Genomic DNA, 16338 nt, shown 5'->3' with positions numbered 1-16338 from the left:
TTTTTTTTAAGTCTGTCTAAATTTGTTGCCATCACCATGTGCTGTGATTAGTGAATTTCACCAGTTAATTATGGATTGTGGGAAACAGTCTTTCATGAACCTACTGCTGCCCATCAATCTAACTGGGTTACCACAAGTTCCAGAGTTATAAGAGAAGGTATAAAAAAGAATAATGGTGGCGGTGCTTGCCTTTGAAGTTTTAAATGGTCTGAGACCCAAGTATCATTCTCTAAAATAAGCCCGCCTGCACAGTACAATAATCTTCAGATATCTTCATTTTAGTAACTCTGCCATCTCAGGTGATAATGGGGAAAGAGTCTTCACGGCGATGGTGTCCTGCTTTTGCAAAGCTCTCATCAGAATGACCCATGTCAAAGGCATTTTAATTGTCATTTTATGTATGCTGCTTTTTATTGCTTTTATCAGCTTTTTTGTTTCTTTGGTTCTAATACAGTGGTACCTCGGGTTAAGTACATAATTCGTTCTGGAGGTCTGTTCTTAACCTGAAACTGTTCTTAACCTGAAGCACCACTTTAACTAATGGGGCCTCCCGCTGCCGCCGCGCCGCTGGAGCACGATTTCTGTTCTCATCCTGAAGCAAGTTTCTTAACCTGAGGTAATATTTCTGGGTTAGCGGAGTCTGAAGCGTATGTAACTTGAAGCGTATGTAACCCGAGGTACCACTGTATTTTGTTTTATTTGTAAGCCACCCAGAAAATCAATTTTTTTTAATTGAAGAAAAAAATAAGTACTGCTTCTTCTGTACAGACAGCAGCTCCCCAAGCCTTCGGGCAGAGATTTTTCACAGTCTACTTGCAATCTTTCTTCATCTGCAAATCATACACTCTGCCACCAAACCAAGGACCCTTCTTTGTTCCCCACCCTGCACTACCCTTTTGTCAGGCAGCTGGGAAGCCAGCTGTTCTCTCTAGCGCCAACTCCTTCCAGCTATGGAAATGGGAATTTCCATATGGCTATGTCATAAGAAGTTAATTCTGTTTACCTTCTTTCCCCATGGCTAATGTACTTTCTGCAACCTGCTGTCCTTCCACACCCTTGATGTGTAAGTTATACCAACTTACCAGCATGTATCACATACTGCTATTCACGTCACTCCTGAATTTGGGCCATCGTGCAGTGTGCTCATTTATATTTGGATATTACATCTGATATTTCAAGCTACCATAGGAAAATAATGCCACTCAGTTCACATTTACTGCTTATAACCATGGGTCATCACAGTGCAGAGCAGGGGAGAGGGACGTGAGACAACAAATGTGCTGATAAATAAAACAAAATCAAGCATAAATCAGTAAAAAGCAACTTTATCGAAGCCTTGCAGTTGGATCAATGAGTAGAATAACCTATAAGTCCAGTTCAATCCCATCATACCAATTTCCAGTTTCAGTTTTAGTAAGTAACCATTAACCATAATAAAACATACAAAAATAAAAACAAAACTATCAAAATAATCAAACTTCCCTTAGAAATTATGGCTTGCTCCTTTGGCTCGTCACTAAGAAATCAGGAACTCTTTTACCTTAAAAAGCAAAATAAATGAATATAAATCTATCTTCTGACACACAAATCAGTTGCTACTTTTTTTTTTTAACAGATCAGTGATATATTTTCTCCAATATCTTGTGCCAATGAACAGTTAAACTGATAATAGGCAAGTCCTTGACCTCATCCAACCCACTGTAGCAGATATAGGAAGTGCTTTTTTCTAGAAAATTAGGTGCTGGTACTCACCATGAAGTTGTTACAGAAAGTGCCACACTTTTTAACAACAAGAAAAAGAGATGCCAGTACTGTGTACCCTTGAGTATCCCCAAAAAAGCACTGGATATAGTACCTTGAAGGTCAATCTACCTTCCAGAAATGTAGAAGGCATAAACTGGAACGTAGCAAGAGTGAGGTCCCTCCTGAGATGACTCTTACTGATTTTAAATGAGTAGTTTTCATGGCGGAAAATAACGTGGTGTGCTGAAAATTAAGACAGAAGTGATTAGTTGAGCCAAGCAATTCCTTGAATACTGAGTGGAGATATCTCTGCCTCATAAATCAGGGGTGGGCAACCTAAGGCCCAGGGGCTGAATGCGGCCCAATCGCCTTCTCAATCTGGCCCGCAGACAGTCCCAGAATCAGTGTGTTTTTACATGAGTAGAATGTGTCCTTTTATTTAAAATGCATCTCTGGGTTATTTGTGGGGCCTGCCTGGTGTTTATACATGAGGAGAATGTGTGCTTTAATTTAAAATGCATCTCTGGGTTATTTGTGGGGCATAGGAATTCGTTCATCCCCCCCCCAAAAAAAAATAGTCCGGCCCCCCACAAGGTCTGAGGGATAGTGGACCGGCCCACGGCTGAAAAAAGTTGCTGACCCCTGCTCATAAATCTTAAGGGAGCAAGCTACTGAAATGTGTGAAATGCGAGAAAGAGAGAGCGGTGTCCATGAGCTTACACTAAACTGTGGTTTCACAATACATGCAAACCAGACCAACCTCTAAACTGAATCAATGCATTCTACTAGATTAATAAATAACAAGATAAAAGTACAATATTTCTTTATCTGCCTGTCACAGTCATACAACAAAAACAAATAGAAGTAGTAAAAACCCTACACAAATCTGGAGCAGCGTCCCTAAGGCGGTTGGATGGTGCCTTGTATTCTTCCTTCCAGCAACTCCTGCGGCCAAGCTGGTGCCAAACATATTGCTCTGCTCTCCTTTGGACCACATCAACGAGGCTGAGAGAGGGGTCCTGACGTCTGGGCAGCCCAGGACCTCCATACACACTGCCCAGGCTTTGTGCACTGGGGAGGTCACTTAGGTGCTGCTAACACAGAGGTTTTATGTCACCCCCCCCCCGGAAGCTCACTCCATTGTCTCTTGAGACATTCGGATGCCAGGAACAAAATATTTATTTATTTATATATTTATCTTGCTGGATGTTTATGCTGTCTTGATGATGCTTGGCACTGCTTTTGCTTTTGCTCCTCACTGTAGCTTTTGGCACAATTTTGTTCTTCACCCTCACTGTCCAAGACTCATTTGCCCTTGCAGCCTTTTAATCAGATTACCACCACCCTTCATGATTTTCTTTGTGGGCGTCCATGACATCACTACAGCAGATGTTGCACTGTGACATCATTGACAAAATCGTAGGGAACAAAAAAAAATCACAGTGCAGCTTAAAGGGCAGTAAGAGAGGCTAGTTCACATATCCTGAATATTAGAGAGCTAAATTCCACAACCATGGCATAATATTCTTTCAGAAAATCCTATCAGCTAATCTCTTCCTGTTCCCCTTTTCTTATTTTGATGAGATGAAGATGTTATTAGACTGAGTAATTCAGTTTCCCCAATAGATCAGTCTCCCAGATTAACTCAGTGTGTTTTCAACAGGCTGTCCTCAATGTTGGGAAAAAGTCATACTGCAAGCATGTTCAATTCAGAAGGCACATTTCAAGTGTGATTAAGCTGTAACAGGATAGGCTGTTTTCCTCTGGACTCTGAGCAAAAGCACAAATCCCTTTTGATTCATTCTCAGCAGAGGAGATTGCTTAGATAACTGGCTAGGAGGAGGAGGACTATACAGATTAGTTTCTGAATATACAGATGTAGCAGCATGGACATTCTTTCTGGTGGACAAAGAGGCAAATAAGGAGAGATTTAAACCTATTCAAACTAAGAATGTTCATATAAATAACTCTGGTTTCATCTGAGCTAGAAAGGCTCAATATAACAAGATTTTTTCGCTTTCCTTCACTAGGCAGAGATTCCTACAGTCATAGGCATGATTGAACTGCAACAGTAACAGAATTTACGAAAAAATAAAAAGAAACATTTAGTTCTGACTTAACTATCAGCTGTGGAGAACCTTAATTTCACTCCTTGGTTAGACCAAGATTAGACCAAATTCACAAGTTTGAGAATGGCAGAACAGAATTTCCCATATCTTCTAATAGGAGGCAGCCCTCCAGTTTCAATAATACCCTCAGAGGCAAAGACAGGTAACTCGCTTCTTACACAAGGGCCAATGTGTAGATGCAAAAATGCTGAAAGCCAGGCAGCCCTAGAACCACCCCTCCTACAAGGAGTAAGGCTGCTTGTCCACAGAGGCATCAACATGCCAGGGCAATGGGGGGGTGACGTTGCATGCACAACATCAGGGTGTTGGGAGGAGCCAGGGGGTGGAGCCAAATGTGGCAGCAGGGTGGCTTCAGTGGCCGGTAGCTCCTGCTGCTGCTGCTACCACCACCAGCAAGGGGCTTCTTCAACCCTTCTTCCCTTCCGTGCCAGGAGGAGAAGGAGCTGGCCACTGAAGCCGTGCTGTGCTCAACTCTGTTTTTGGCCTTCTCCACCCCCTGATTTTTTTGGAGGTTGGAGGGCTCAGTTCCCAGGAGTTGGCACCCCTGCTTGCCCAGCTCTGGGAGGAAGAGCAAGGGCTCTGGGATCCCACCAGAGCCCTTGCAGTTACTTCCCAAAGCTGAAGAAGCCCGTGATTGCAGGTGTGGTAGGGGGCAGGAAGAAAAGCAAATGGAGGGTGTGTTTTCTCCATTCTCCCCCCCTTTTAAGCCACCCCATCTACACATAACTGTGATCGCACAAGTATAAGGATAAGGTGCAAGCTACCTGTATAGAAAAATGCCTTACGAGTTAAGGCACTGTATTTGTGATGATAAACTGGTGGAGCGTCTTCTCCACCATTTATTTGACTTCCCCAAATAAAGGTATGCCAGAGCTAAATATTTCACACTCAGCCCTTTTAGACTCTGGCCAATTTAGTATAAAATTGCGCACTTGCTAGATGGTGGAAATCTGGCCTAACTGCTAAAGAGGCTTGTTTTTGTAAATGCCACAGCTAGACACGATGAAAGAGATTTTGAAAATAATACAGTTGATTGTACAGTGACCCAAAATGCTGCCTTTTCCCTTTCGATTTCCTCTTTAATGATGCAGTGTATCCTCACTTTCCTGATGGTCTGCTTTTGTTCAGAGATCCTGCTAGCCAGCCATTCCTTCCTTCAAGATGCCACAACCTGTAAGGAGTCCAAGCAGTGCATTCCAGTTCCCAGTTTCCTTTTACAATTGGCAGTAAATATTCCATGCCTGCTGGGCATGTTCAGTCCCTTTTTAAATTGATGGGGTTGGGAGTTGCCCTCTTTATGCTGAAGATTTTTTGCACTTCTACAAACCTCAGGATTGCCTTGAATATGTTCATACTCTTGCTTCTCAGGGCCACTTGTCAACATTTACCACCTGTGTTCAGGGATGGACATTTTACTACTTCTTTATCATAGCTTTGACAATAACATTGATGAATAATAATGGCAGGAATTACATAACTCAGTTATATAACTGAGGGCAGGGGAGAAGCATGTTCTTGACACCATGGGAAGCAGGTAGGTGGATGAGCATGTATGGTTTCTGCTGACCACATCCTTTCTGCTTAATCAGGAACTGCTGCTCTTCATCTGAACCATGATGGCATCAAAACCTCAGCCTTCTGAAGGCATTGTCTCTACATTATGAAACTTTGCTGACTGAAACTATGATACTTAGCATTTTTTAAAGTAATATAGGTAGACACTGCCAGAAACACAGAGCTCAGCATATATTATAGAACATATTACCAATCTGTTGTTTGATCTAGCAGTTCTGTTAACTTGGAGACAGCTGTCCCTTTTCATTTTTCACACTACCACCTCATGTGGTATAGGGTAGACCGATCATATGATGTTAGCAAAATCCCAGCAAGTATTTTAGTAAAAGGTTAGGCACAATTTAGGCAGAGGGTGTACCAAGCAACAAGAAACGGAGCTGACATTTTGCAGAAGGCTAATCTTAAAAATTGAAATGGTGACTGTCAATGCAAAAGGTGTCAGAGGAGCACTTGACTTGCAGTGCAATCCTATATGTTCCTGCTCAGAAGTAAGCCCAATTTAAGTTAGTGAGAATTGCTCTCACGTAAGAGTGCATAAAGTTACATCCTAAATTTTACTGAATTTAAAGTCTTCAAAATAAGCTTATGTTCACTGAATGCCAGTGAAGTAATATACTAAAATATATTTTAGTGGGTAATACTGAGGTTTGGGAACGTGTATTGCTACCAGAGGAATAGAATCACTGCAGTAAATCAAAGTCTAGATTACAGGTTTCCAAATCCTCTTAATTTGATTAAAAATAATCATCTCTATGAAGGGACGCATGTGGCGCTGTGGGTTAAACCACAGAGCCTAGGACTTGCCGATCAGAAGGTTGGCGGTTCGAATCCCTGTGAGGGGATTGCAAAGTGCAAGTAGATAAATAGGTACCGCTCTGGTTGGAAGGTAAATGGTGTTTCCGTGCGCTGCTCTGGTTCGCCAGAAGCGGCTTAGTCATGCTGGCCACATGACCCGGAAGCTGTACGCTGGCTCCCTCGGCCAATAAAACAAGATGAGCGCCGCAACCCCAGAGTCGGTCACGACTGGACCTAATGGTCAGGGGCTCCTTTACATTTAATCATCTTTATAAATTGATCCATGGTTTTATAACTGTTTGAAAAAAACTTTTAAAAGCTGTTCCTCTCTTGACTGGAGTTTAATAGCCAGGGGTCCCTTCTGGTAAGAGTTATAAATCAATCAACTAAGAACTAAGACTGGTTTGCTGAACCAGACCAATCTCAAACTAGCCTAGTGTATTTGTTCTACCAGTGGCCAAGCATATGCTTCCATAAGCTCCTAAACTTGATCTGAAGGTGATGGTCTTACCTTGTTATTTCAGCACTGGATACCAAGAAGTGCGTTATTCCTGCATATGGAGTTCTGCAGCTATTAGCTGTTGTGGCTGAATGGAATTACTGATCATTAAATGCTTTATTTTATATTTAATTGACATTTCATTTGCTCATTAGTTTTACTGAATGCCATAGAGCAGGTATGGGGAACCTGTGGTTCTCCAGGTGGTGTTAGACTCCAATTCCCATTATCCTTGACCATTGGCTATGCTGAGTGGGACTGATGGAATTTGGAAGGCTACAAGATCCCCACCCATGCTCTATGGATACTAATTTGATCTAAGAAACTAGGCTCTCCCACCTTTAACAACCTAAAGGGCATTTGCCTTCTGCAGTGTTGAAAAGAAACAGGTGCCATGCTTTGGTCCATGAACGCACACACAAGTACTCCTCTCATCGAGAGTCTCATGATGATTCTGATTTGCAGGAATGTGACCCCACCTAGCAGAGCTTCCCCTGTCGCTACAAAAGAAAGGAATGCTCTCCACATGCAGTGCTTTGTAGATGTAGACCAGATGAGGGAAACATTTACTGGTAACACTGCAGATGTTGTACAATACCCATCACCCCTGGCCATGCTTGCTGAGGCTGATGGGACTTGTAGTTCAGCAACATCTGCAGGGGTGGGGAGGTTTCCCCACACCTGATTTAGACCTTCCCTCTCCTTCTGGGTATGGAATTCCCACAAGAAATCACAAGATCAGGGTGAGTGAGTTCATTGACTTGGTCCAGAGTTTCTCCATGAAGTCATCATTTGAAAGCATGAGAAGATTATTAATCGATCTATCCCTGGTCACTTACAGTATATGACTTCAGCATGGCTTGGACTAAAGTAATAGTAGATTTTAAACTAGGTACGTGAACTAGCAAAAGTAAAACCCTTATTATGTCTCAGTGATTCCAGTGGAAAGGTAAAGTGTGTGCTTACATTTTCCCCATTGAAATCAACAGGATTTTAAAATGCTAAATGTTGGCCTGAAAAGGCATTATTTTTGCAGTCCCTATGCATGTACCCTAGCCAAGGCCAACCCTGTTAAACCTACATGACTTCATACATACCACGCCTTAGTGTGTTGACTTGAATGGATAATAGGTATAATATGGGTGTTGATAAATCATGGGGCTAGTCGCACATTAGAGTACAGTGGTACCTTGGTTGTCGAACGTAATCCGTTCCGGAAGACCGTTCGACTTTTGAAACATTTGACAACCGAGGTGCAAAGGGCCATCTGCAGTTTTCATTGAGAAAATTGAAAAGCATGCCATAGAAGCCGTTCAACTTCTGAGGCGCGTTTGAAAATGGAAGCAATTACTTCTGAGTTTTCAGCATTCGAAAACCGAAACGTTCGGCTTCCGAGACACTAAAAAATCGAGGTACCACTGTATTATAATTTTGGGCCCCAGTCCCACCTGAGCTTTCTGATTGAATAGCCTAATTCGTAATTCATAAACATGTCTTATTTCTTCATTCCTTCCCTCGCCCTATTTCTTCCAGGTACAGCAACAAGAAGCTGACTCTGACAACACAGTGCCAGTCAGTGGTAATCTGGAACTATTTATAACGGAGCCTGTATTAGACGAGAGATTTGTTTTCAAATCTTCCCCTGTAAAAAGCCCTGCTTCTGAAAAGTCAGCTTCAGAAAAGGTCAGTGGCAAAAACGGATTTCCAACGGGCAGTGCAGTGCTGGAAAACTCTGCTGGTCTTTGTGTGTCCAATGGGACTCATAATGAGAGGGAGCCGTGCTGGGATCAAACTCTTCATCTCACAATCACGGATGATACAGCAAGCTGCAATGTGCCGCCTGGTGCACAGAGTCACCCCAGTGTTACTTCTAAGCAAGAAGGCTTATGTGACATTCTGACTCCTTTGTCTGTGCCCAATATACAGACGGAAAGAGCAAAGGCCTGTGGAGGGAAGCCCTGTGAGTTTAACGAGGTAAAAGCAGTCCATGATATTCCCTGTGCTCAATATCTGCCCAAAGTGGATTCCCCGGGTGCCTTGGAAGCTGCAGAACCTGAGGTCAGAGATGCTGATTTATCATCCATGCGCGAGCAGTTACAGATGCTTCTTTATGAGGGAGAAGACTGGGGCTGTGACTTCACTTGCGCAAGCAGCAAAGTTGAGAGTTCAGCAGCTGGGACTGACGCTGCCAAGGAGGTTGAAGGGCTGAACATTGCGAGGGATGTAAGCACAAGGCAGCATGTGCCAGGAAATCTAACAGAAGATAATCAGCTTGTCACAGAATTGGCAGGAGTAATGAAAGTCCACACTGATTACTGCAGTGCGCTAAAAGGAGATGGAGCATGTAGCCGTACATCCACGGACAACAGCTCTCTTGCACTACCTGCAGAAACAGATGCCATGTGTCTGTGCTCTGCCTTTGGACACGAAACAGAAAAGCCATCTGTTCATCCATTAAGCAGCAATATCCAAAAGGAAAAGCCTGATCATAATAGATCTGCTCATATGTCTGCTTATCAGGAAGAAACAATTATGACTGATGGTGGCTTCCAGTCTTGTAGAGTAGAATCTCCATTGAAACTTACAGAAGCTCCAGGCGATCCTTTAGAACATGGCCAGGGAATGTTAAAAGGCCTACCTGCTAATTATCCCAGCCCGTTGTCTTGTATTGAACAGATTGTTCATGGTACAGATGGCCCCAAAGCAAAGCAGGCTGACGAGATGCCTACTAAAGAGTCTCATGTTACACTGTGCCACTCAAGAATAAAAGAGTGTGCTAATCTTGCTGAGCTTTCACTGAAAGAGGATTCATCCAGTAATTTCTCTGGCAAAAATAATGATCAATTTGGAACTGAAGAACACTTTTCACTTACGGCGGTCGATAAAAGCGTTGCACAGAAATTTCAGGAGAAAGGAACTGAGTCAGAAATGAAAGCTCAAAGTGACAATAATTGTGATATTTATCATGTTTTGAGAGGCAATAATGGTAAAGATGTTCAAGCTGTATCTGATGCACAGAATTGCAGCTACCACATGGAAGAACATAGTTCAGTTTTAGCTACTGAGCCTAAAGCTGTTGAGGGCAATGAAAAAATAGAGAGGCACAAAGCAGAACCAGTGTTCACAGCATCATACAAAGTTAGATTCTACACTGAAGTTCTGTTAGAAATAAACAAGAACAATGAAAATGACATGAGTGAAGAAAGTAGGGACTTTGGGACAAGCATAGGGCAAGCTGCCCTAGAATGCAAATATGTGATGCCACCATCAGATTCTCATCAAACAGTATCCGGAAAAAAATCTAGCATTACTGACCGTTTAGAGTTAGGATTGGATTTTGCATGTTCTCCATCGGAACCTTGCAAGTCAGCAGCTTTAAACACTGCTCAGCCTTCAAGTATTATCAGAAATGAGTGTCACAGTACAGGTCAGGATAATCAAAATGCAAGCCATATGGTAGGCAATTCAGTCGTTTGTGCTCAGCATAAGATTCTACAGGAAAGCAAATGTGAAGGTTGTAGTACAAACGAACTAGTGTCAGGAAAGTTTGGTACAAATGCACCAGAGGCAGTTGAAAGCCTAAGGCAAACTGAGTCCATGCAAGTCGGAGTTAAGAAGGATAAGGATGAACATTGGCAGAATCAGTGTGAAAGGGTGGTGGAGAAAAGTAACACTCCAACAGTCCAGTGTGAGAGAGAAAGACAAATGTCTATTTCACATGATCCTGAGGAAAGTGAAGTAGAACCTTATATGAGGAATCTAATCGATTCAGAACACACACATTCCTGGCATGAGAACAGTGAACTACAACAGGATGAGTACCAGCATGTAGGCAGAGAAAGTCAGACCAAAATAATCCCGTGTGAAAGGGGTGCCAGAGAAACTCAAAAGCCCACTGAATGTAACCTAGAGGAAGTGGAGCCTTACATGAGGGCACTTATTAATTCAGAACAGATGTATTCTTGGCATGATATTACAGACTTTGTGCATCCATTCGTGGTCCTTTCCGGTGAGCAAGCTGGTATGTCTGAAGGGGGATTAGTGGGAGAGTGTGTAGTTCCATCTATAGGTCACAATCGAGCCACAGCATTCACAGATGGTGAGAGGCAAAGCCTAAATTCACCAGAGCATGCAATAGGGGCCTTAGTCAGCGTCTTGCCTTGTGCCTCCAAGAACAGTCGTCATTCTCAGGAACAGCTGCCACAGGTCAAAATTCAGCCATGCACTTCAGGAGCAACTGCAGGAGAAGGGAAGACGAAGTCGCAGGAATCCTCCAAACCCTGCAAGGCACCCTCGCATCACAGTAGTGCAGAGGACGTGAAGCGTAAGCAAGAAACTGTAAAGAAGAAGATGGCACCAAAGGTACAAATTAAGAAGCCGCGCCTTGAAGCAAAGGAAAATGTTTGCAACCAGGCCAGCTGTGTCAAAATAGTCTCGAAAACAGAGGCTGGGCCAACTCACAAGGAAGAGAAGAGGGAACAACGGAAACTGCCTTGCAAAAAAGACAGCAAAGGTACGTTTAGAAACTGATTTTTTTTTTTAAAAAAATTGTCCTTACACATCAGCAGTCCTTGGGCAGAATTTCTCCTAGGCTCCAGACACAGGTCTTTCCTGTCTTTGCTTTCTGAGTTGCTTTGTAGTTGGAGATGCCAGAGACCAGGGGTGCCAGCTCCAGGGGGGCAAGCCCTTGTTGGCCCCCTCAGTATTTTAAGGGTAGGGGCCAGGGTCCCCCAAGCAAGGAGGCAAAATGTGGAGCCTAGCACAGTGCTGATCCAGTGGCCAGCTGCTGCTCCTCCTGCCATGAAGAGGAAGGAGGGTCAAAGCAGACTCCTGCCAGTGGCAGCACCAGGAGGAGAGGAAGGAGGAACTGCTGGCCATTGAAGCTCCATGGTCGCTCTGCTCAGCTCTGCCCCTGGCTGCTCTTGGTGTCCTGCGCCAGACGTGTGTGATGTCATGTGTGTGACATTGCCTCCCTAATCGGCCTCACAGGCTGGCACCTCTTCCCGAGATGGAACGTAGAAACTATTATATGTAAAGCATGAGCTGTACCACCGAGGTATGGGCTCTCCCCAATTCAATATTGTTTACCAGAAGAGAAGTGTTACTATCATCTGACGTCTCAGTCCCATGAAATGGTTATTGTGACAAATCAGCTACTGCATACATGCTTAGTTTTCTCTACAAAACAGTGAGTCCTTACCCAATCAGTTAATAACTACCATCTCGTGTGCCCTTCCTTTTATTAAATAAAATATAAAAAATGTGGTTTAGAATTAAATGAGGTGGATTGTTTTAAATCAAACCACTCTGGTTTAATTGGATTGTGGACAGTGCAGCTTAATTAGACTCGGGGCTAGTGATAGTTTGGCACACGAACATATGTGTGAAACTGTGGCTCCCATCTTCAGGGCCAGGGTTAGGGAACCAGAAGCTCTCCAAGTACTGCTAGACTATGAATCCCATCATCCTTGATGACTGATCATGCTGGTTGGCACCTATGGGAATTGTTGTTGTACGCCATCCTAATATTTTAAAAGATTTTATAAATGGAAATAAATAAACACCTGGAAGCTCAGAGGTTACCCACCACTTTCTTAGAACATTTAAATAAACATTTATAAAGAAATAAACAATATTATGGAAGAATATTAATTTGCTTGGATGTCCAGCTGCTTTTGAACTACAATTCCCATCATCCCTGACAACTGGTCTTGCTAGCTAGGGTTGATGGGACTTGCATTCCAAAAACAGCTGGAGGAAACGCTGCTCCAGGATAAAGTGGAAAAGGTTGATTGATTTTTCATCAGAAAAGAAACCCCTAGCCCTAAGAGAAAGAGACAAAAAGAAATCTACATGGTTCACAGTCTACAAGGTGTATGCATCATTGTTATTTTTAAACTCTTACAATGAACTTACAGGAATGACATGTCAACAGACATGTAATGTCTAAATTGGTCCTGAGGTTTTACTATGTGTTTAAGCCACTCACTGAATTGTGTTTTACTTCAAGCACCAAAGCTGGTGAAGAAAATCCAAGCTGAACTGTTCCCTGACTGCTCTGGAAATATCAAATTATGCTGCCAGTTTAGTGAAATTCATGAAGACTCCACCATTACATGGACTAAAGACTCTAAGCTACTTGCCCAAGTTCACAGAAGGTAAGGAGAGCTACGCAATAAACATACATGCTTTTCAATGCCATTTGGATGGGTGGAGGAGAGTGTGCATGTTAGGGAGTGTGCTTATTTTGATGACCAAATCTCTGATGGTATCATGGGATGGAGAGAAATGACAGCTGCATCTAGTGAAGAGATATTGTAATAATGGATTACTGCAACAACCTTCAGATTGTCTGGGTAACATAAATTCATTCATTCATTCATTCACTTCTTCTTCTTCTTTGGTGATCACTCGTAGCCGAGTAAGATTGTCATCCATAAACACGGTTTTAACAATGAGTCTGTAAGTGACTGTGGAGGCCAGTTCTGGATCCACACATCCTTCCACAGTGGGGACATTCGTTTCCGGGCGGGAGTTGATCATGGTGTGAATTTGCCGAGCATGCCTTCCTCTTCAATTGTCCTCAAAGCCCATGACACCTTTGGTACAGGCTGAGCAACAAACAGCCTTGCCATGTGCACAGTTCTATAGGTATGGGAGTGCTGCTGTCAGGAAGAGGAGTTATTTGTAGAAATCTCATGCAGGCAGCAGTGCACATAAAGAGGGGTGGATGAGGACTGTGTGTGTGTGTGTGTGTGTGTGTGTGTGTGTGTGGATTATCTCTAAAATTTGTGGATACAATAAATTATTGTACCATAGAGCAGTTAGTCAGTAGAACCAATGAAAGAAGCAGGGCTTGATTGATTTAATCCTAAATGATTTCTGGATTCTAACACACATTCTAAGCATTGACAGAGCACATGGAACCAGTGGCAACAGAACTAACAAATTCAACAAGTACGGCACATGGCCTGTAATTTTATCAGGACAAGTTATTTGTGGTTTACTGTTGTAACAATTGTTTTCTCAAAATTTATCTTCTGTACCATGAAAATCAATAAAAGCAGTATTAAAAAAAAACCAAGTACTGCATCCTGTAGATATATTTGAAATGAACATTTATGGATTGTAGCCCCTATAAAAAAATCCTTTGCACATTTTGTAAACGCATGAAACCTATGCTGTTTGAGTGGGTGGTATAGGAGAGTGTGGTACCCTACAGCTGTCAAGTGACTTCAGATGTGTACATGGAATTGGGTCATTCATGTGCATTTATTTACATGCTTGCTTGCTTTTAGGCCTGACTCAAATATAGCACTCCCTATTTGTTAGAAATGTTGCTAAGTATGAGATTCAGCAACTCATAGTGCTTGCCTTAAAATCAAGGCGAATATTATTACTTCCATGTTCTTCCCCAGCTTGGATTTAAATCTGAGCTGAATAATAACTCCTTCCTAGCCACTTACTTGCCTACTGTTCCAGCAGCAATAACTAACAACAGTGGCCATATTTCCCTACATTCCAGTAATGGGGGTGGGGAACAAGAGGGAGAGGGGAAGGAAGACAAAGAGATCACACAAACCTCTGAAAAACTAAGTAGAAAACTAAGCAGAAACACAAACATTCCAATGTTAACATCTCTTCTAGTGCAGGAGATGACTTTCCAGTATCCCTGGCAATAGTTCAAGCTGGTAAAAAGGACCAAGGGCTGTATCACTGCTGCTTGAAGAATATGTATGGGAAAGCATCTGCAGAATTTCACCTCACCTCCGAAGGTAAATTCTAACATATTGTCTCTTAAGACAAAGCACAATTAAAGGTGCTATTTTACTTTCTAAACCTTGCCTGTGTTGTTTTTGTTCTCTCTGCAGTATTGGAACATCTTTCCAGTCTTCAGGATGTTGAAGGTAAGTCCATATGGAATTCTTCCTGTTCACCTATGGAGAATCGTGCCAAGTCATAATCGTACTGGGGCATATTCTGCATAGCTGTTACTAATTTGAGCCAGGGCTTGTTAGGACGCAGCGACAGAGATGGTTGTAATGTCTGCCCTGAAATATGTGAAGCAGTAATGTACAAGAAAGTCTGTCTGAGTATACATGAAGAGTCTTCCCATCAACACTGAGTCACCTTATTCTGAGCTCTCCTACGCTGATCGCATCAGCCACTCCTTGAGAGCCTAGCCCACATTCTGCTTTTGACTTTTTTTTCTTGAAGAGGAACATTATACCTAGGTTTCCCATCATTATGGTTCCATGGGTCTGCCTCACTCGCTTGGCAAAGGTTGCTGCTTTAGCTTGCAGGGTCAGAAAGCCCCATTGAAACTGAAGCAGCTGAAGTGGCCCCACAGGGACTCTGCTGAGAGAAAGGAACCATAACAATGAACTGTTTTGATACAAGCATTCCCGGTGCCCAAACATGTGGCCTTTGCAAAGTCTTGTGCTATGTAACACTACCCAAGGAGAAAGGCAAGGAATTAAGAGACGAAAAATACTTTCCCCATATGTTGCTATTTCTCTAATCACACCAGCATGTGTTTTGCTATGCCCGTGCTAAACATAGATAACACTTTTGCCAACAGGTTTCATCATTGCTGGACATATTGTGCTAGTCAGCTTTAGCTTATTCAGTCTAGTGGATGGTTAGTTGTTCTGACTCTTCAAGAAGCAGGATTAATCGTTCCATCCCCTTTAAAAGCAGTTGCATGGCTTTTCATTCATTACCTGCAAATGCGTCTTTGTGTGCCTTTGCTATTGGAATTTGATACATGGGTGGAATTGCTAAGAGGGGACTCCCAGGTAGTTGTAGAAATGGTAAAGAATGCAGGTCAGGATGGAAGGGTCTGTCAGCATCTGGAGGGCCATAAATTCCCCACCTGTTTCCTGATCCCGAATACAGAGCAATCACATCACCAAATCCCAGACTTTGGAGGGATCAGCCTTCCCCAAAGCATGTTAAGTCTGCTTTTCCAACAAGGAAGATCCACTGTAGGACCTGAAGCCTTGGAAGCTTCCATGCATGATCACAGATGCTTTAAGCTCCACATCAACCTTCATCACAGAGCTTAATTGCTCTTCTGCCCAAGTCTAAAGTTGTCATATTTATTTATTTATTTATTTATTTATTTATTTATTTGTTTGTTTGTTTGTTTGTATGTATCGAAAACATTACAGTGAATTTCCCCCCCAGTTGATTTCTCTTTGGCACGCATACGCATAAAATGTTTTACTTAGCAGAATGTAGTTTCTTTGTTGAGGTCTTATGCATATTTATATACTTCTAGGGTTGGAAGAGATTGAATTCTTAGAGCTTATGTTCAGGGAAGATTTCATCAGTGATAGTTATTTCGGCAACAGCCTGCATGGGAGGATTATAACCGAAGAGCTGCATTTTGGGGAAGGAGTGCACCGAAAGGCTTTCCGAAGCAAAGTCATGCAAGGCTTAGTTCCCGTGTTTGGCCCCGGCCACCCCTGTGTTCTGAAAGTGCACAATGCCATCGCATATGGGACCAGGAACAACGATGAACTCATGAAAAAGAATTACAAATTGGCACTGCAGGTAAGCGCTTGCTGTACCCTTCTGTAATCAAGACCTGTG

At 42.7% G+C, this 16338-nt stretch overlaps 1 protein-coding gene across 3 annotated transcripts in view; it reads left to right on the top strand.

The window, feature by feature from the left end:
• ALPK2 (alpha kinase 2) overlaps positions 1-16338 on the top strand; it is a 59495-nt gene that overhangs the window by 24802 nt on the left and 18355 nt on the right. For all 3 annotated transcript variants that reach the window (XM_083575475.1, XM_083575476.1, XM_083575477.1), the window contains exons 5-9: positions 8275-11254; positions 12752-12899; positions 14389-14516; positions 14613-14648; positions 16025-16299. In XM_083575475.1, coding sequence (XP_083431601.1) covers positions 8275-11254; positions 12752-12899; positions 14389-14516; positions 14613-14648; positions 16025-16299 — 3567 coding nt within the window. The remainder of the gene's footprint in view (positions 1-8274; positions 11255-12751; positions 12900-14388; positions 14517-14612; positions 14649-16024; positions 16300-16338) is intronic.

This window comes from Podarcis filfolensis (genome assembly GCF_964270895.1).
Source record: "Podarcis filfolensis genome assembly, chromosome: 11".
Classification (NCBI taxonomy): domain Eukaryota; kingdom Metazoa; phylum Chordata; class Lepidosauria; order Squamata; family Lacertidae; genus Podarcis; species Podarcis filfolensis.
The sequence above is the reverse complement of the archived record's forward strand: the minus strand, read 5'-3'. Positions and strand labels throughout refer to the sequence as shown.